General features: G+C 36.2%; 1 protein-coding gene across 4 annotated transcripts in view; it reads left to right on the top strand.

Moving 5' to 3' along the window:
• FBXL13 (F-box and leucine rich repeat protein 13) overlaps positions 1 to 22,081 on the top strand; it is a 78,655-nt gene that overhangs the window by 48,163 nt on the left and 8,411 nt on the right. For all 4 annotated transcript variants that reach the window (XM_040665751.2, XM_415966.7, XM_040665770.2 and 1 more), the window contains 7 exons: positions 2,715 to 2,813; positions 3,414 to 3,531; positions 3,694 to 3,856; positions 6,372 to 6,491; positions 7,451 to 7,577; positions 16,906 to 16,989; positions 21,213 to 21,347. In XM_040665751.2, the coding sequence (XP_040521685.1) occupies positions 2,715 to 2,813; positions 3,414 to 3,531; positions 3,694 to 3,856; positions 6,372 to 6,491; positions 7,451 to 7,577; positions 16,906 to 16,989; positions 21,213 to 21,347 (846 nt within the window). The remainder of the gene's footprint in view (positions 1 to 2,714; positions 2,814 to 3,413; positions 3,532 to 3,693; positions 3,857 to 6,371; positions 6,492 to 7,450; positions 7,578 to 16,905; positions 16,990 to 21,212; positions 21,348 to 22,081) is intronic.

Here is a 22,081-nt window from a genome sequence, read left to right as displayed (position 1 = left end):
ATTAAAAATTAGACCAAAAAATCTGTTCTGTAGAACCCTGTTTTTTCCTTCATTTTAACATCACTGTTCTTTTTAAATTAGTTCTTATATTACCCTTACTATTGTAGTGCTCAAACATCTGTTTGGAAAACCCATCTGTAAAATGAGTGATTATGCTAATGGTCTTAGAGGTGGCAATTTGGGGACCTGAGCATTTAAATAACTCATTAAAGCTTAATTAGGCAGAAAAAATAGGTATTAAGCAAACGTCTTCTAGACTATTGTAGAACATGACTGCCTTTGTTCTGACTGACTGTTATAATTCATAGTAATAATATAGGGTGAATTTTAGCTATGGCTTTTTTGCATAAAATTTCAGCAATTAAGGTTGTGTCTTTATGACATGGATGGTAAACATTTTCATTAAAAAGTTTCACGCTATTGTTATAAAACAGAGATTTCCTTATGTCCTCCTCAAAAGCATCCTAATATAGCACTGATAGTCTCAAAGACATACTCAGAAAACCTTATTGCTTTGTCCTGCTTCTGGAGCAGGACGGTATAGATGGAATATTTTCTGCTCTTAGTCACACAACTAAGATAAAAGGTATAAAGGAATTGTATGTCATATACTGACATATAAAACTACAAAAGTTTAGTGAGAGATATTTTCTTTTACATTAGAAATGTGGAGTTTTTCAAAGAAATTTACTTATTTTTGGAGCCAAGATCTATGGCCTACTGTTTTCTAGATGAATATTCTGGCCCAGAATGTTTTAGAGCAGCCTATCAATTGCTGCAGTTAACAGCTGGTGAAGAGATTACAAGGCACTGGGGAAAAATTGAATTTGACCCGTTCATTTCTTGACATGCTGCAGTGTCTGTGGGGATGACAGAGAAGCTGTTAGCAAACATAGAGGCTTCACCAGATTTCACCGAGTTCTTTCTGCTCTCACTTTACTGAGAGAATTCTTTCTTTGGCAGCTACTGTCAAATGTTGGCTTCTTCAGACATATCAAGCAGGAAAATAGACCAGCGCTTAAGAAGAAAATATGAACTGTATTTATTAATTATCAAAGAAGAGGACTCATTGTTTATATTTCCCAATTACAACATTGTGTAACTGAAGAATAAGTTACACATGCTTTATTATTGGAAATGTGATCACCTGGGAGTACATTAATATAAGCTATTTTGGATAGTGGCAAATAAAAGAAAAATAACATTGTCATCAATGTAAGAAGCCTAACATCTGAATGTATGTCACAATTTCTTTTATTGTTCTTGATAAATCTGAAATTAAAAAAAAAAAATGATAGCCCCTTGTGCACTGCAAGAGTACTTCCTCAATGTGGAACACTGATTTTCAAGATTCTTCATTCACAATGTGTTGAGAATACTGGAATCACAGAATAATGATTCTTCAAAATACCTTCTGTGCTGAAGAAAGCATTCTGCTCTGCAGGGTGGATTCCACAAAAAACAGTATTTTCAGAGTGAGAATGTAGGAATTTTAAAGCAGTGATAGTATGTGATAACAAATAAGCCAAAAGCCAAATATAATTTCTGTCTTCCCACTGTTTGGAATTAAGATATATTTTTTTTAAGATTAAATGAAACAAATTTTGACATTCTTACAAATAGTTTTGCATTTCACTACATTTATTTTCTAAATCTGTGGGGACTGTTTACTAGCTCTTTACATGTAGCTGTAGTTTGCTCCATGGTGGTTTTAACATATTGTTTTAGATAACACTATATTATCATACAGTTAAGAAAAAAAGCAAACCAATAGTTTATATATCAGACCGAGAACTCGCAGACAAGGAATCATGTTTTATGTAGGGTGACTGTGTTGACTTCTGATCCTATATATGATAAATATATATATAATATCTTACTGAGTCAAGCAGCAAAATTCTGTTTCGTAGACTTTTATAATATCTTAGACTCAAAATCTTCTTTAACTTCAGAACACCATCCCTCACAGTTCAAATGAAGGAAAAGGTTTAAATAGGATTTTCTCATCTAAAGCAAAAATTACGGTATTAAATTCAATATATGTTCTAGTGATAATTCCATGGTCAAACCGTAGTACTTGAGGCAAACTTCTAAACATGAAATTCCAAGTGAGTTGTGAAAGCAGTCGTTTCACTAAAATGTCCATTAGATTTCACATTATTTCAACATCTTATTTTCAAGAGTGCCTGAGGTTTCTTAGATAATCCACAGTGGCTTTAGAATAGAAATTCAAGATTAATACATACGATATTGCAACAGCATCAAAATGTTGAGTAATGTAATTGAATCTTATCCGAATGCATGAGATCTATTATATAGTTTCAAGTTAAAAAACAGAGTGAAAAAATTAGAAGCAATCAGTACAAGAGTTTTATTTGCTGCTTTGGTACAATTGTTTTTGGCTTACATGGAGGAAAACACTAAATTGCTGCTATTTGTGGTATTAAATTTCTAAGTTAAGCAAGCAGTGTTTTTCCAGACAAAGAAATTAAAAATTCTTTAGACTACAGTTAACATTTGCAGTCTTTACTGAATTTCAGAAACAGATATGCTATAATCCATCCCTAAGCGTGGTTGAGTTTGACCTGATTACCTGCTACCTACTATCTATCCTTATGAGAATGGGAACCCCATTTAATTTTAGGTACCATACAAAGGGAAAATGACCGTTTTGTTATGCTTTTGAAGACATAAATATTGTATTTCTTACTCAGATTTCAGTTGATGGCTTCAGAAATATTGCCAATGGCTGCAGTGGGATTCAAGATTTGCTAATCAATGAAATGCCAACTCTTACAGACAGATGTATTCAAGTAAGTAATTGAAATCTGAATTTAGGGGAATGTCTAAAGTTAGAACTGGATTATCCTCTCAAGTGATTTTGAAGAAAGTATACAGATAAAGATGAGAATTTCTTTCCTAAAGCATTTTTGAAAACTATTATCTAATTATGTTTTAATATCTTACTAACTCTCATTCACTAACAGAAAATTTCAATTGTCTTGTCTTCTTTTGCTACATAGGTATAGCTGAATTAAAATCTTCTAGTTTATATGGTTTTTCAGTGTTGCACCAAGTATAAAATATGGGAACATTCTGCTGCTAACTTTGCCCATCATAAAAAGTTTCTCAGGCTTCTGCAGAAGTGGCTGTTAACTGCATCACTATCTCAGGTTTTTGCCATACTTCACATGTCCAGTTACTTCTTTGTTTTGTGTTTCCAAAGATAATAAATATATGCAGAATTTCAATTATATATATTTAGTACTCACATGTTATAAGTTACTGTTGAAATGGGTTACAACTATTTGTTCAGAATTCTAACTACCAGTATTATATGTAGAATTTTTGCTGATCTTTTGTTATGTACCACATAAGCATGTTAATTATTTATTTCACCTTTCTCTTCAAAGGCTCTGGTTCAAAAATGTCGACAAATAACATCCGTAGTGTTTCTTGACTCTCCACATCTTTCTGATACAACTTTTAAAGCCCTTACTGAATGTAAACTTGTTAAAGTCAGGATTGAAGGTTAGTAGAATATTTCACAAAATTATTTTGAACAATTTTAAAAATTAATCCACTTTAATCTATAAGAAATCAATAAGAATCTTTCAAATGACTTTACTGAGTATTTGGATCCGGCCCTTAATGTATGCCAGATGTGTAACTTAATCTTATGTGTTTCAACAGGAAATAACCAAATTACTGATCTGAGTTTCAAGATGATGAGTAAATGCTGCCAATACATCAGGCACATTCATTTTGCGGGTTGCCCGAAGATAACAGACGTTGGTCTTAAGATGATTTCAAAATTGAAAAATATTCTTGTCTTAAATGTGGCAGACTGCTTAAGGTACTATCTCACATCCAGTTTTCTATAAACCATTCTGAAGAAATTTTAATAACTTTAGTTGTCCTCATAATAAGTCCTTTTAACATATCTTTCAGTTTTAAAAATATATGCATTCTTATAATATTAATTCATATTTATTAACATTTAAGTATATATACATATAAGTAGGTTTTTTTGTATCTGTATCATGTTTTCAAAAGTCCATTCGCTATTACTCCAGTTCAAGCAAAGTAATCAACTGTAGAAGTAATGTCACTTAAAAATGAAGGCCTATTTTAATGGAATATGGCAAGTGTCACAGCTCTATTAATATTTGAATATTGTTTATTTTTGTGAATATTGAAATAGTACATTATATCTATCTATTACTAATATACAAGCAAAACTGCCTGTTTTTGACAACTACTAGGACAACATAGTGTGTTATCTTGTAGAGGAGCAGTATAGTTGATGTGGAGATGCGTTTTCTATTTCAAATGTGTAATGTACCAGCAGAAAAAAGACCAGTGATAAACTTTCCAAAGTTGAACCCACATTCCCACTCTGTGGAATGGTGATGGAGTTAAGGGTGGATGGGAACAGGAAAGGCAACCTCCCCAGCATTACAAAATCAACAGACTTATAAAATATTATGAAGAAAATAGAATTGCTACTGCTCTTAAAAGTTCTATCATCATGTTAAGTTTTAGGGATTCTGTTTTAATACATAAAATTATGTATAGAAATTGGATAATGTTGCATGTAGATGTGCTGAGAAGTGCTGAGTAAAACTGTGACATCACATTGGAAGTTCAGCTGTGCAGATGGGACAACTGCCTGAACATTCTGGTTTAACATTTAGAAGGCTGGATTTCCAGTGTGTTGTCTTCCTGCGCTGTGAGTGTGTCTGTATACCTGTTTACTACCTCTAACACCAAACATTTATTGAATTACATTTAAAAAAATTTAAAATTAAAGCTATTATAAAACTGTATTTTTTAAATTATATTTGCTGTTATCTGTGAAGTTTTCAGCTTTAGATGAAAACTAAACTTTGTAAAAAGTGTTTCTTAAGAAAAGAGAGACGAAACTACAAAAGGGAATTATTAGCATTTATTTTTTTCTTATTTGGAGGGTATGTTGATATAAAAATTCACTCTGAATCAGCAACACTTAAGAATTTATCACAGAGATCAAATGGAACACCATGGTGGTGGTAGAATCTTAAGAACAGATCCTGAAATGTTTTGTCTATAAGATATTAATACTCCTAATCAGTTTCCTTTTTTCACTGTCATTTCGTCTTTGTCTGTCCAACTTTTTCTAATTTAGGAGTCACATGGATTTTTTTATTTTTTTTTTAATAAGTGAATGGAACAGAAATAGCAAATCTAACAATTCAGAATTCCTAAAATTATATGAAGTGTTTGACTACATGTAAAAATGAAGAAAGAAACTGGTCATGATTATTAGAATTAAGGAATAATAGAGATATGAGTAAAAAGCTGACTAAAGGTCAGCACAGGCAATGCAGTGATTCAAACTGCTGGCATATTTTCTCCACTTACATATGTTGTCTTCTTGTATGTTAATCCAAGTAAAGCAGTGTGTGATTTGTGTTCTTACATGATTACTCAACTGACAAAAAACTTCACATACGTGTTCACTGCACAATTATGTCAGCAGTGCTATTCTTACCTGTATGTTTCAAAGACTTGGGGATTTGCTGTGATTGTGATGCAACAAACTGTACAAGCTAAAATATGATTATGTCACACATACATTTTGGATATCTTGTTTGTCTATCTGGGAACATAGAAGAAATAATGAGAATGAGTTGGAAAGCTAAGTGTGCAAGTAGTATTAAACATACAAAAGATAGAAACAGTACTGGAGCACTTACCAAGGTTGTAGTTAGCTCTTCAAGCCTCTGAAGCCAAATGAAGGATTTTCTGTTTACCTAATATTTCATAACTTATTTCTATACTATGAGTTGGGGAGTTGTGTGTCTGACATGCAGTTGATTAAGTGGAAGACTCAAAGAAATAACTCTTCAGTCAGCACGCATATACAGAATAGCTACTACGCGCACATACATGTACAACCTATGTCTTCCGCTTCTGTGCTGGAAGATCGTTTTTCATTTAAATTACTTCCTTTACTTAAATTAAAAAAAAATCTAATCAATAACAAATATTACTCCAAAATGTTTAAATGGGTTCTGATACCTCTTAGATAAGTTTTCCAAGCTCTGTCTTTTGGGGTGCTATCATATCTGAAAGATGGAAGTAATGGAAGTTCTCATAATTTCCAATAGACTTTATTCCAGTAAGCTCTGTTTTTTAGCAGTCACAAAAAGCAGCTTAATCAAGCCATTAAATATTCTGACTTGTTTTTTTAATTTAAAGAGTATTTAAAATTATCAATATTCATTTTTCCTTATCTGTAATGTAGGCTACTGAATTTAAATTAAATGTTGAATTGTACAGAACAGGAAAAATACTTTCTATGGATATTGTTTGCATTTCTCTTTTAGAATCAGTGATAGAGGCATAAGGCCATTTGTACGAGGTTCTTCAGGAGCTAAGCTGAGAGAGCTGAATTTGGCTAACTGTATCCATGTCACTGATGCTTCTGTCAAAGAAATAGCAGAAAGGTACCGTAGTCCAGTACAATATTTTTCTGATGTGATTAGACTTTCAATATATTTTTAATGTCAAAGTTCTTAATGTGTTAATAAATTGGTAAAATTATACAACTGATTATATACAGAAGTTTGCACTAGTCCCTTGCTAGTCCCTTTTGTTACTGTGAGTCTCTTAAAATGATCCATTATACAATGAAGAATTCATCAATATAAATATGGAAACCTGAGACATCTTAATTTTATGAAAAAAGGGATTTAAGAGATTGTTGTCAGTAACAAAACTGCATTAAACTATTAGTATGTCTAAGTTTTTGTAAGCTCAATAAATAATCGTCTGTACAAACAAAAAGCATTCAGTTGTTAAAGTTCTTCATTTCCTGGTTCTCAGAAGGAGTATTGGTATTGGCAATCAAAATATAATTTCTAAATCTCAAGAGAAGGTTGGAGTCAGTCTTTCCACTCCTTGATGTCTCAGCAGGGCCCTTGTTTATACTTTCACAACATTAGTTGTGAACAATTATAGCATGCTTGCTTGTAAGGGAATGCCATCTCTGTTTTTTTCATGGAGTCTTGACCCTAAAGCTCTGAGTGCAGATGCATTAACTGTCTGAGGGGGTATATTTCTTAAATCTTTTGGTTTTGTAATGGGAACACACCACTTAATGTAGTTCTTGAGGAAGTAAAATTCCGTCTTCCGTGTGCGCTGATTTCCACAACCTTGCAACGTCTTCATGGTTTGAAGCATTTGCAATACTTGTACATTATGAATATAGCCTCTGGAAGTACCTACATAAGATAGATGTCAAGATTCTGGTACAATCCCATGGGTCTAGAGAGTTTATTTTCATAGGTACCCTTAAAGAAATCACAAGGGTTATTACAAAGGTACTTGTTATACTACATTTCTGTTTAAAAAATGGAAAACCAACATTTCTGGTTTGTTTGTTTTTTTAAAAAATTTAATTTAGATGTCATCAGCTGACATACCTTAATCTACATCACTGTGAAAATGTGACCGATGCTGGAATTGAAGCTTTGGGAAATATGTTGTCAGTGATATCCATTGATCTCTCTGGAACCTGCATCTCAGATAAGGTACATACATATATAATTAAAAAATAAAATCTGTTTACTATTTATCTAGACTTTCAGAAAAAAATAAAATCATAAATCACAGAATCATAGAATGGTTTAGTTGGAGGGGACCTTAAAGATTGCCCAGTTCCAGCCCCCCTGCCAACCACAAGATGAGACTGCCCAGGATCCCATCAAACTTGGCCTTGAATGCTTCCAGAGATGGGGCATCCACAACCTCTCTCTGCAACACACTCCAGCACCTCACCAACCTCTGAGTAGAAAACTTCTTCCTAAACTCTAACCTGAATCTCTCCTCTTTTAGTTTTAAGCCATTCTCCCTTGTCCTATCACTATCAGACCATGTAAAATGTCCATCCCCCTTCTGCTTGTAAGCTCCCTTCAAGTACTGGAGGGCTGCAATGAGGTTTCCCCAGAGCCTTCTCTGCTCCAGGCTAAAAGAAGCCCAGCTCCCTCAACCTTTCTTCATAGGAGAGGTGCTCCAGTCCTTGGATAATCTTTGGGACCCTCCTATGGACCTCCTCCAACAGCTCTGCAACCTTCTTGTACTGGAGGTCCCAGGCTTGGACACCCCACTCTAGATGGGGTCTTACAAGAACAGAGTAGAAGGGGACAAACACCTCCCCCTCCCTGCTGGCTACCACCCTTTTCTATGCAGCCCAGAATACCCTTGGCCTTCTGGGCTGCAAGTGCACACTGCTGGTTCATGTCCAGGTTCTTGCCCATCAGGACCCCCCAAGTCCTTCTCCTCAGGGCTACTCTCAGTGAGTTCTTCTCCCAGTCTGTACTCATATCTAGGATTGCCTCAGCCTAAGTGCAACACCTTGCATTTAGCCTTACGGAACCTCACTGGATTCTTGTGCACTCACTTTTCAAGCCTGTCCAGGTCCCTCTGGATGGCATCTCTTCCTTCTGTTGTAGCAACTGCACCACTTAGCTTGGTGTCATTGGCAAACTTGCTGAGGGTACACTCAATCCCACTGTCTATGTCATTGGTAAGGATGAAGAGCAAAGATCCCAATACAGACCCCTCGGGGACATCACTCTTGACCAGCCTCCACCTGGAAATGGAGACATTGACAACAACACTCTGGCTGTGACCATCCAGCCAATTCTTTATCCACTGAGTAGTCCAGCCTTCAAATCTGTATCTCTTCAATTTAAAGATAAGGATGTGATGCGAGACCATGTCAAAAATGTTGCACAAGTCCAGGCAGATGATGTCAGTTGCCGTTCCTTTGTCCACCAATGCCATCACTCCATCACAAAAAGCCACTAGATTGGTCAGGCATGATCTGCCCTTGGTGAAGCCATACTGGCTGTCTCGGATCACCGCCTCATCTCGCATCTACATTAACTTCTCTTCCAGGAGGATCCACTCCATGATTTTCCCAGGCAGAGGTGTGAGGCTCACCAGCCTGTAGTTTCCCAGGTCTTTCTTTCTCACTTTCTTGAATATGGGAGTGATATTTCCATTTTTCCAGACACCAGGGACCTCGCCTAATAGCCACAGTTTTTCAGATGTGATGGAGAGCAGTTTGGCAACCACAATAGCCAGTTCCTTCAGAATCCTGGGATGTGTGTCATATGGCCCCATAAACCTCCGCACATTCAGTCTTGTGGTCTCTGACTTTGCTCTTACACTGGGAGGGATCTTGTTCCCCCAACCCTCACTTAGAAGTTCAGAGACACAAGAGGCCTGGAAAGCCTGACTGAACATGAAGACGAAGGCAAAGAACCTGTTAAGCACTTCAGCTTTCTCCATGTCTGAGGAGACCAGCTCTCCTTTTTTATTTATGAGAGGGTGTACATTCTCTCGCCTGTCTCTTCTGCCCAATGTATCTAAAGAAACCCTTGGTTTTCACATCCCTCAACTCCATCTGCACCTTGGCATTCCTAATCTGATCCCTGTGCAAATGGACAGCATCCCTATATTCTTCCCAGACAACCCATCCTTGCTCCCATTGCTTATACTTTTCCTTTTTTTCCCTCAGCCTGACCAGCCATGCTGGTTTCCTGCCTTGTCTGCCTGATTTCTTATTCTGGGGGAACAAGAGCTCTTGTGCTCTCAGAAAGGCATCCTTAAAGCACTGCCAGCTCTGTCCTGTTCCTTTGTCCCTAAGGCCAGTTTCCCAGAGGATCTCATCCAACAGTTCCTTAAACAGCCTGAAGTTTGGTCTCCTGAAATTCAGTGTCCCAACTCTGCTCTTTGCCAGGCCTGCGTTCCTTGAGATCACAAACTTAACCAGTTAAAAACTTGCATGTATTTGAAGCAGTGGAGTTCCAATATCTTTAAAACATATTTTAGAAATGTGTAATACAATATTTGCCCATGCATAGCCAGTACCTAATAAAAGGTAATTCTCACGTTGGACATTTTTCACATTTGAAAGAGAGAAAAAGAAACAAATAAAAAAGATATTTGACAGCTCTGAATCTGATCTGTAAAAAATTTTCACTAAACAGATTAATTTTTTTTTTCTCCATGATGACTAGGCCTGAGGAAAGCTAAAAAGTTGGTGTTTTTAAATGTTAAATTTTCAAAAATTGTATTTTCCACAGGATAAACTTTATGATTAAAGTGTTAGTTCTAATAGAGGGACTGCGCTATGCTGTGGTCTAGAAAAATAATCGTTCGTGAAAGAATTGCAAACAAGGTGTCTTCAAACTGTCAAGTTGCTAAGACTCTGGAAAGCCATACAGCAAGTGTAGGAGCCAGGTTAAACATAGCAGGCCTCCACATAAGATGTTCTTGGCAGATCCTGCCTTGTGTGCAGGGTTTAGAGCCAGCTCTGCTGTTACTTTTACATTTCAGGCAAACTCTTCACTGAACACTGAAATCTAGCAGAAACTTCATGAAGTGAATGATTCTATGACTTCATAGGAAAACTGTTGCTATATTCATTCAATTGTTGTTCAATTAGAATTCTGATCCAAAACTTTACTATTTGTGCATACAGTATTTTTTTCTTAAAAAAAAAAAAGCCCTTATCCCTCACAGAGACCTAAAAACAATTTTTAAAAAAACCTAAGCTAAAAAAGAGAGTTGGGAAATCCATGAAGACTTAATTTAATGTGCCGATTTTAAGTATTATAAAATATATGTGTATGAAATTCATAGCACCTTCACAGGCCTTGAATTACTGTACCACAGCCTTTCGCCATAAATGTTTTCTTTCTCTCTGCTAGCCATACATAGCCTCTGAAAGTGCTGTATTGTTTCTTCCTCTAGTTTTCACATAGCACAACCCATGCTGTCGGCAATAATCCAAGCTCTTCTGCTTACACTGCATTTTTAAGGCATTCAGTTTCCTCCCTCCCACAAGACAGATAAACTAAGCCGGAAATTGGCCATTTATCATACTTGTCATTTCTGATCTCAGTGCCTGTGCTAACTAGGAATCTGTTAGCTTTGCACTGTTTGCTGTGTTTAAGTGTGTGGCTCACATTTATGTTAAATACATTTCCTAATCTTACAACGTGAGTTGATGGAAAGAAATATAGCAATCTGCTTTGTAAGAAAACTATTATTTGTATGCTTGACTTTATATTATGCATTTTATTAGCATATGAATGCAGTTGTATTAAGATTCTTTTGCAAGTACTGTGGCCAAATTGCTTGAAAAATGTAGTAAAAAACAGTTATTTATGTTTAGTAATTGACTCTGTTACACCGTGCTGATAACGAGAAGTCGTAAGACTTGTATTTTTTCTCTTAGTCTGTGCAGTTGATCTCTCGTTTTTGCTGTCTTGGTTTGTGAAACATGCAGAATGTGCAACATAAGTCTGCAGTACACAGGAGAATGTTCCTTTCTTTTGTTTTTCAAATGATGGCAGAATCATTCAGCCCACCAAAGCAGAGCAGAATTTACTGTCATGATAATACCACTATGTACTTAGGGGAAGAATAGGGGACAAAAAAGATACGTTAGAGTTAGACTTTCTTACAGATTTGTGCCTCAAGTATGACTGTCTTAATTAAGACCTTAATCAAAATGGAAAGTTTTTTTTTCCACTGTTGGTGCCTTTCTCTTTGATAGCTTCTTTGGTGCCAATAAGAGAAATGTTCCTGCTGATGTCTGTCTTTCATTCAGAGAATTTGTTGCATTTGGAAGAAATACGCTGGCTCAAACTTTTGCCTGACAAGAGAGCTTGTTCATATAGAAAAATACTGTAGAGTCATTGTAGACTCACAGTAATAATAAAACATAGTGCTTAGAAAAAATACAATGGTAGTCTCTCATGTTTGCAGAAATTTATTATATTTGTCCAGAATCTATCAGTCAGTCAGCAGTAAGATAAGTCAAGAAATTTCATCACATACTTAACTTTGTATGTATGCCTAAGTGTCTTCGTAAGTCCGAGTCAAAGACCATTCATTAATGAAAACAAATACCATCCACAGAAGAGGATGTCAGCTTTATGTGTGTAAGGGACTGTCTATTCCATTACTGTGATGGAAACACTGTCAGTCAGCTCTGAAAACTATTTGTCATATAAAATCAGTCCCAGTGATTCAGTGGAAATGCTTCCATGAGATGGAAAAGCAGTTTTAGTTGTAAGATTTGTTCTGTTACTCTCCATATTTTTATTAAAATGTTGTAAACTATCTCTGATGTTCGATATGATACAGCTTTGGCAGTTTTGTTCCAATTGTGAGTCTGAAAGTGAGCAGCTGTATAGTGTTCATCTTCAGTCTGTTAATGCAGATGGCCTGGACCACCCATCTTTTGATAGAAAAAAATCACTAAATATTGAAATATTGGGACTTTTAAGGAGAATTGTTTAAGGCAAGCGGGATTTAGACATTCAGAAGAAGCGTAACAAAGAATAAAAAAGGAATGGTTAAAGTAAATCAGTTGACTCCTGACATACACATATACACTGTCCAGCAAGAAATATTGTATATGCTCATCAGGGAAACTTGGTGTCAGTGGTAAATTACATGCTGTGTAGTAATGAGAGGGAATAAGATAGCCTTAAGTATAAAAAACAGACAAAATTCTTTAAATATTGAAAGAACTCTGATGCACTTCTAAAATTAGAAGACAAAAAGTAAGTACAGAGTTTGTGAAGAAGTTTTCTTTCACAGTTATTTCTTCTTCTTCCATAGTGGCTGTTATGTGTGGAAATCTCTCTCTGTAATGACTCAAAGTCCCATTCTCTTTCCTGGCTGACATTCCTCCTCAGGAATCGTAAGTGACATCAAGTCACTTAATCAGTCACAGGTTTTTTGTTTCCTGGCCATGTAAAATTAGTCTTTAAATTTGAGGGTAATTTGTAATCCTTGGGAACTATGCAGCAGTGGTTACATGATGGTTGTATAAACAATTAGTTCTACTTTCTTTTCCTATGTGTTTGTATTTAATGATTTTCAGATACTGGCTGCGCATGAAGGCCAGGCTGCAACATAAATATTTACTAATATATTAATAAAATGTTTCTAAACAGATCACAGGGGGGAAAAAAAATACATCTTGGCTTTATGCAGTCATTTAGAGTAACTTCTTTTTTGCAGTCTTCGTGGGATTCTGGATTTATGGTGTCTTGAATCCACAGCCTGGCTCCACATTTTGGTCTGTTAGAAAATTAGAGCATTAGGACTGAGGAAGAGCCTTGTAAAGGTTAGGAAGAAAATATTGCCCATAGGCAGCAACAGACTGCAAATGAATTGGTTGCATTTGATTTCTAGAGGAGAGGAATTGACAAATCACACATCCCTAAGGCAGGCAGAAGGATATGATAAATATTCAAGCAAGCTCCAAATTCATAATGTTAGCAGTCCAGTTCAGAGGAAGAGAATTTGGCCTGAAGAATCAGTAACTTAGTTCTGCGTAGAAATAGGAAATGTTACCACAAGGAGATATTGCAGTCAATTCTTTTGGGCTCAGTGTTTTGACAAAACATTCAGTCACAGCAGAAGGCCTGTCCTCTGGACTTAGTAGCAAGAAACATTAGCAACTGTATTTCACAAGTCAGGATTTTGTCTAGCCACAAATGGTATTAGATACAGAAAATAAGCAATGAAGTAATAATACATTTAAGGAATATATTATACACAAAGTCGTACAGGGAGATTTCTGCACTGCAATTGAAAATGTGTTTACTGCTCCTCTAAACAGATCTGACTCACCTTTATAGCAGCTCAGCTACTGGAGACAACATAGCTACCTTTGTTATGAACTTAGCAGGTTTCCAGAAAGTGTTATCTGAAACAGAACTCTGTGCTGCCATCTACATATTGTTATTAGTGAAATGATACTAAAGGGTATCAGTTATGTTCTTCTCTACTAGTAAGCCTTTGAAACTGGTGCTAGAGCGTGGCTAGTATGTGCAGAAAGCTGAGCATTTTAGAGAATGAGCTGAGCCATTTCAAATTAAATAGCTCTCAAATGGAAGGTGGGAGGAACTTCTTAAGAGCTCCTCCAGGATAGGGGTGACTTTGAAGTCAGTCTCTTTGATTTAGGGAATGCACAGGAAGAGACATCTGTGTGTCTCTGGAACATGAAGACAAAGATTCATTACAGATGCTGACCTTTAGGGTTACTAAGAGATATGTGAACAGAAATCTCAGAAGTTGAAAATAGCATAGCACATTCATTGCACTCTGAAGTTGGAAGGCATATAATTGCAGTTGGTGAATATAAATAATAAAGAACTGTTCTCTGGTAAGACATAGGTGCCTTTCATCTCAAACAAGTGAAGACCCTCACCAGATGCTGCAGTAGATTCTCATCTTTTCATCTACAAAAACTTTGGTGAAGTAATAACAAATGATGTTCTGCAAGTGTTTGTGGGCCTTACATGAAATAAATGAAATAGAACAATGCTATAAAACCCAGTTGCTTGAAAAAAACAGCTGTTGGAGAAGGGTAAAATGTTTCTTATAAAGTTGTTTTCTAAATAGAGATGGTAATAAATATGTTATACAAGAGATGCAGGACAAAATCTTCCCTTTCTCTGTGGCATTGGAGCATTGATCCAAGAGACGTGAGTAGATTTCTTTATGTTAAAGAAGAAGATGAATGGTTTTGGAAGCCTGCAGAGTTGGAGTCGTATATTCTGTATGCTGCATCGTGTCTGTTCTGCTCGCATATGTTTCCAGGAGTTCTGATGATAATGTCATAGCTCTGACCATATCTTGTAAAAATGTCTGGAGGCTTAGTGTAGGAGATAAAAGTCTCAGAAATAGGTCAGTATCCCAGATGGGAATCCCTGATGTTGTTTTTCAGAGAATACTACTGAATAAATCAGGAATTCTAGAAAAACTAGGGATAATTAGCTACTCTATACCTCTGTTAGATTTAAATCAGATAGTTAAAAACTTTGTGTAGATTCCTGCACTGAACTTGCTTGAAGAGGTTTATTGTTGGAAATGCCAGTTTCATAGTTACTCTGTGTGATTGACAGTTCATAATGACATTCTTTCTATTCCATGTATTCAGCCTTTTCCTTTCTCAAATCTGCTGTTATTAATGAAACCCCTCAGAGGAGACCGTGATTGTTATCATAAAAATAATTTTACTGTACCACAATGTTAGTATCGTCACATAAAATTATTGTAGATCAGCTTTGAAGTAATAGCAGCATTCTTTGTCTCTTAGAAAATTAATTGTTTAATATTTCATTTCCAAATACCATAAAGTTGTGCCACTTTTAGATAAAGAGAAGTGGATGAAGAAATAATGTTCACAAGGTCACACCTATCACTGTCAGTGTCTTCTGCAAGGAGTTCACGTTTTGACACAAACATATTGGGGAATAAAGTGCATGATCTGTTGCCTTGAATAGGACTTGAATAGGACAACAAAAACTTGAAATCTGTCCATTTCCATGAAGCTGTTGAAAGTGATGGTCACCATATAAATGAGGAAAAACGCAAATTTCTCTGTTTTCCTAAGCAGCCAGGATTGGAAATCTATTTCATCGTTCCATCTTTTTGTTTTGTTTTTATTCAGCCTGTGAGATTTCAGGCATTTGCAAAATTTGAACTCCAGACGCACTCTCCCAGCATTATCATTGCAGAGTCCACATCTGGGTTCCAGACACTATTTACATGTGCTTAGTTTTTCAGTATGATATTTCCTCTGTGCAGCGCAGTTCACTGCCTAATTGTAGATAATTTTTTAACCATATGGACTGAAGTGATAACTTTTGTTTTTCAGTGAAGTTTGTTCAATGATATGAAGAACACAGATACTCTGCTGTGAATACCAAAATACATTTTACAAAATCAACGTTTAATTTTCCTTCAGCTTTAGAGCTGAAATTCAGAACAAGGTCTGAATGTACAAGCAGTGAAAAAGACAAAGCAAATTCTGATCCTTTTGCACTCCTGAAGTAGGAATTTACTGAAGTTGCCACCTCTCAGTTGTCCTTAATATGTTTTGTTGGTTTTCTTTTTTTCTGAAGTAAAATGTACCTATGAGTGTGTCTCCACCATTTCGAGTATTGTCTTCTTGTAGTTAAAATTTGTAGTTGTAATCATGGCTGTAGTCATAAGAGCTCACTGATAAGCAAATCCCAAAGGCAGCAATTTTAAGATACTTTATGGTTGCAGAAGGTACTATTTTCTTCTTTCAACAACAGTGAAAAAAAATGCTGTGAAAAGTTCTTTCATACTCAAATTTTGAAGGAGATCTATAAATCTGTTTTGTTTTATGATTGTGCTGTGTTCCATGGAAGTATTTCACACTGTGGTATTTTTCTCCAGTTTCTTTCTTTCTGAGCAGATTTTGTTGGTTTTTTTTTTGTTTGTTTGCTTTCTTCAGTGCATTATTTCTGTAAAGAATTCTTGACCTTTTTGTCTACTTTAAGAAAAAATTAGAGGATAAACTACATGCATTTTGCTGAAGATGTTCATAAGAACCTACCATTTATTTGTTCCAATAGAAGTGGATAAAATAAGACTGGCTGCTCTGCTGGATTCTATTGGATCCATGAATATCCTTAAGAAATGCTTCAGAATCAGAAGTTAACTAGACAACAATTGAAATTACTTTTATTTTGATTTAGGAAATAATTCTAGCCAATAGGGAACTTATTTTGAACATCTTAGAATGGAAATCCAGACCATAGTTCTTACTGTGTAAGGATTTCTGTGTGTAACTTCAGGCAGCTCATTTACATAACATTTCCAATCCTCTTTGTAGAAAGTAGTAAAGTTCTGTGAGGGTGCTCTGTGGGATTATTTCTTTGTGTGTGTCTTAAAAGATGCTATAATTCTTAGATAGAATGTTTAAAATACAAACATTGAATGTATTAACATATTAAAAGTAATTATATATAATTTCATGTTTTGATTTTTATTTTTTTCTGGATTTTTTAGGGCTTGAGAGCCCTTGCCCACCATGGAAAGATCAAGCAGCTTTCTCTATTGGAATGCAAAAACATCAGCGACACCGGGCTTCAGGTAAAACTTCACCTCTTCTCTTGATGTTTCCTGGAAGCCTCTCTATTCTTCAAATTAGCCATGTCCAAACAGATCATATTTTACTGTGTGCAACATCATTCATTCTTCATTACACTATTCTACACGTTTATAGAATCATAGAATGGCCTGGGTTGAAAAGGACCACAATGATCATTGAGTTTCAACCCCCCTGCTATGTGCAGGGTCGCCAACCACCAGACCAGGCTGCCCAGAGCCACATCCAGCCCGGCCTTGAATGCCTCCAGGGATGGGGCATCCACAACCTCCTTGGGCAACCTGTTCCAGGGTGTCACCACCCTCTGTGTGAAGCAATTTTCTTCTTACAGTCCTTTTCATTTTACTTTTTTCTACTTTCATGAATTTTAATGAATTTCAAATTCTGCCTTCTGTATTGACTCTGAATGATCGTAAGAGAGCTTTACCTTCTACTGCCCCGTACTGTGCAAATTACAATCTAAATTGCTACTATTATTCTCTTTCCCTTGCTCTACAAATCCTTTACCGATTTCTATTTAATACATATTTTTCCTGCTGCTAGTGTGGGTTTTCAGGTAACGCTTTCTGTTTTATTAGTCAGCCTTTTGTTGAATGTCATGCTTACATGACCAAGCATGGCTAGCTCAGTGGAATAGCTAAACTTCTTTTATTCTATTACATGAAGTTCTTCATGTGCTGCTGATATATTGCTATGTGCCAGTATCTCTCAGTGGCACAACAATGTGTCTCAGTGTAATTCTGAAGTATATTTCTTACCAGCAGAAATCCTTAAAAATAACAACTTACGTTTCAATAAGATATGCATGTACGTCTTCTCCACACAGCAGATTTTGTAGCTGCTTTGTGGAAAGAACAACACAAATTGTACTGTGTTGTATTTCAGGAAAAGAAGCCGAACCTTTTAAAATGTCCTATAAAAACATCAACTGAGTAATTTGTTAATATCTAATGATGAAACTAATCTGCTAGAAAATGGACTACGTGTATTTTAGCTAGATAATGTTCTTAAGATCTCATGCTCACAGCAGGATATCATCTGTTGAATCTTTGTAAACTTCATTTTTACACTGTTTTTCTTATGATAATTGTATTCCTTGCTTTGAAAATTTAAACAGCAGATCTCAACAATACAAAGACAGATGTTGTTCTTAAAATAAAAGAGATTAGCCTGAACTATGCATTGTTTAGTGTTCTGACCTTAAACTTAGCCTATAAACTCAGAAATTTTCCAGGTCGGTAATCAGATAGGAAATTACTTAATTTGTTAAAAGACAACATACAAATTGAAGTTGCCACAGAGGCAGTTATTTACATTGATGATAAGTTATGAAGTTATACAGTAAGACAGTATCTCCTCTTTTGAATAATCAGCAATTGTAGAAATTTTTAATACTAATATAGTATTTGAACTGCATTTACAATGCCTGTAAATGATTTTGTATTTATGATTTATCAACTCTTGCTTTTTTAATTAGTTGACAGTGAGATTTACCATCCAAATATTTATCCTACTTACACTACCATTACAGTGGCAACTACATATTAAATTCTGATTTAGTATTACTCATGATCTGGTTTTGTTAAAATCAGTTATGCTGTGTTACTGGAAGTCTTTTTATGGGTAAAGCATTGACTGAAGGCTGGAAGAGAGTTGGAGGGGGAGCAGGAATGATCAGACATATGGGCCGCTTTCCATAAATGGAGCAAATAAGCAAGCGTGGAACCTGTGGTCTGGGAAGGAGATGGCTGCTGGAATACAGATGAGATCTGTACAGTCACAAGTGGCACAAAAAGGGTATTTAGAGGTCAACATTTTGCTGTTTGCTTCCATATGTTATCTATTGGGCATGAAGTGAATCTAGTTTGTGGTCTGAGAGGAAGAAAAGGGGATGTCTCCAAAACGTACTGTTAAGCCGTGAAGCTCCTTATCAAAAGTTATATGCTTGAAACTCACCCATAGACTTAAGATTTTACAGATTCAGTAGGATTACATAGACTTACACTTCATGTTTCAGAACAGTGCAAAAAATAGGCATTAGTTGGTTATTTGCCAGTGGAAAAAGGAATTATCTATCTTGTGGGAAAGAAGAGAGGTAGGATTTACATCCAAATAAGAGCCCTTTTTTTCTGTAACTGAGAACTGCAGATAGTCAGGCTGCAGGTACAGGCACTGCCTTTGTGCAATCCCGGTCTCTAGCCTCTACATTTTTTCCATTATAAGGCTCCAACATCCATCATTTTATAACCATATATTATATGCATGAGTCAGTTTTTGTTGCACCACAAGGGATGCATCTGGTTTGAATCTTCTAGGGGCATATACATCAGGCTGCTAGAATTTGCTTCTTACCGACCATTCATGAATGTTCCGTGTAAAGTTCTCTGTTTTCATGCTTTTGTATCCATGAAACAATGACCAAGTATGTACAGTTTTCTATTTCATCAAAAGTTGATGTGGAGCCAGCACTGCTTCTTTCAGAGGAGAAGGTTCAGTTCTATATCGTGCTATGACCATTGCTAAAAGCTACTTCAGTATCTCACTACTTACTCCAAAAAAAGAATGTGATAAAAAAGCAGTGTTTACACTTTCTGTATCTGCAATATGAATTTGACTTGAGTCAAACTGATCCATCAGCAGAGAGCACATGAAGATGTAGGTGTAACAGAAACCATATAATGTTTCACAAACATTATTTATTTTCACAACCTCTTCTGGAGATCTTAGGTATGAGACCCAAAGATACAGAGATGAGGATCACAAATCAAGCTCCATTTCCTTTGACTGAAAATTATATCCTAAGTGCTATTTGCAAAATAATAATAATAATAATAATAATAATGATGATGATGATGTAGGGGTAGACTTTAAGAGCAAATACAGACCCTAACTCTGAAGGATATATTAAGTATGGATGTAGGCAAACTATGCCATTATAAACAAGATAAACATATCTCTCAGGCACTGAAATCTTGGCTTCAGCTTGTGCTGCACACCCTAGCTGAGAATGTAGTGATTAGATCAGCATGTCTGAGGCTAATTCTGAAGGGAGTTCAGTTTCTCTTACACATGGAAAAAAGATATATCAGTTTTGGTGTTTAGAATATTTCTGTATTGCTGTTAACACCCTGTAAATCTAGGATTTAAATAGGACAGGTAACAGAAGCCAATTTTTATAAACTCTGACTTGTTCACTCTAACCAGTTCTATTTTAAAATATTCACAATCAAATATTTTGTAAGACAAAACAAGAACCCCGAACCCAAGAAGCATTGCATTGGTACAGCTCTGCTGATGGAAAAAAAAAAGCAAACTAGAGTTAGGATACAGATGAAAAATGCTAAAAAGTTTGGCCTGTGAAACATATTTTAGACTTAATAAGCTTCCTTGGATCTGTTAATGAAAGGCATTAAAATCACACACCTCTTGTTCATCAAAAATCTAGCATTTGCCACTGATCAGTCATAGGCTGGTGCCTGGGCTCCTGTTTAATGCAAGGAAAAGGGCATCACTAGTAAAGTTACCATGGGCTTTTTTCACAATGATAAATAAGTAAGTGCATTTATACATCTCGGTGTGCATGTTGGTGTTCACTTATCCATGTGGTCCTTAGTCAATTTACTTCAGAATTAATTCTAGAAAGTTTTGAAAAGCTTCAAGCAGCCAGTGTTTTCTATAGAGGAAGATTCTACCCATTGAAGTAGAATTTCTATTGCAGTAAGTGCCAAATTGCACTGCTTTTAGACCAGGAATGGAAGTTATCTTACTACGGTTTTAGGCTGGAAATGATAGAAGAGGAGAGAGATTCACTGAAGCTAATGCCACAGAGAGTTCTGCTACACTCACATCATGGCACTATTAAGTGAAGATTACTTTAGGTTACTCTGTTCTTGAGGAAACAAATCTACAGGCTCATAAAACAAAGGTTTCAACACACTGAGTTAGAAGAAAGGAACAGAATCCTATTCTAATGACCGCATAGTTCATATCAGCTTCAGCAGTGGAAATAACCTCTTAATGCAGCTCTTTTTTTTTTTCCAGTGAAATTCCTAGCTTATGGCTGAGAGAATTCACTACAGTGAAGGCTACATAGAATAACTAAAGTGCCTAAGGTGGACCACAGGATTGATGTAAATGTGTTATGCACTGAGAAAAGCAGAGTAGGCACATTTCCAAAGAATGACTGCTCTGTTTGTTGCTCTTTCAGGTGTTCTGCAAGGGCACTAAGCACCTGGAATATTGTCATGTCTCCTGCTGCCCTCAGCTGACAGATGAAGCTGTGAAAGCTTTGGCATTTCACTGCCACAGACTAACATCTGTCAGCATAGCTGGTTGTCCAAAGGTACGTATGAAAACTGGGACAATAGTTCTGGGGTTGCTATTGCAAAGGAATACATAGTATTTCATTCAGGAATTCTGCCTGCTGCCATCTTTATCTTGTCACAGTTCAATAATACATTCATTTAATTTAAAAATCAGAGCCTAAGTTCAACTGGTTTATGTTCTGAGACTTGGTTCTTGAGTCTGTTTGGCATTCTTCTAGTGGTTGCGGTTAGAACATAAAGATGCCTGCACTGGATCAGACACAAGCCTGTCTCAAGGAGCTGATGTCTGGGAATGAATAAAGAGAAGGGTTTTTAGAGATGCTTCCTGCAGATACTGTCTCAGCTTCTGGTGTTCTGGGTGCTCCCTAAGTAGGGAGTCTTTGTTTTAATAAGCCTCCATATTTTCATGCTTTGTTATTTCTCCAGTGCTCTTTGTGAAAGAGACTGCTGGCCTCTACCTACTTAAACACTTAATACTGTCCAAAACCTCCTAATGCAATGTATGAGAAAAACTAGAGGCACAGGAGCACTTTTTCAAAAGCTGGCATTTAAGTGGAGAGCAAGCTTCATAACCAGAGATGAAGCACTGTTTGTACCAGATGAGCCTGTAGAAACTGGCTGCTGAAGCACAGTGAAATGCCTCATGGACATGTTGTGTATCTTCATATCCTCTCTAGGATGTAGGCCAGGGATGTTGCTCCACGTCTTAGAATAGCCCTTAGATCATATCCTTGGGATATTTACTACACAA

This window comes from Gallus gallus, chromosome 1 (genome assembly GCF_016699485.2).
Source record: "Gallus gallus isolate bGalGal1 chromosome 1, bGalGal1.mat.broiler.GRCg7b, whole genome shotgun sequence".
Taxonomy (NCBI): Eukaryota; Metazoa; Chordata; class Aves; order Galliformes; family Phasianidae; genus Gallus; species Gallus gallus.
Note: the sequence above shows the minus strand (reverse complement) of the source record. Positions and strands in the feature narration are given on the sequence as shown.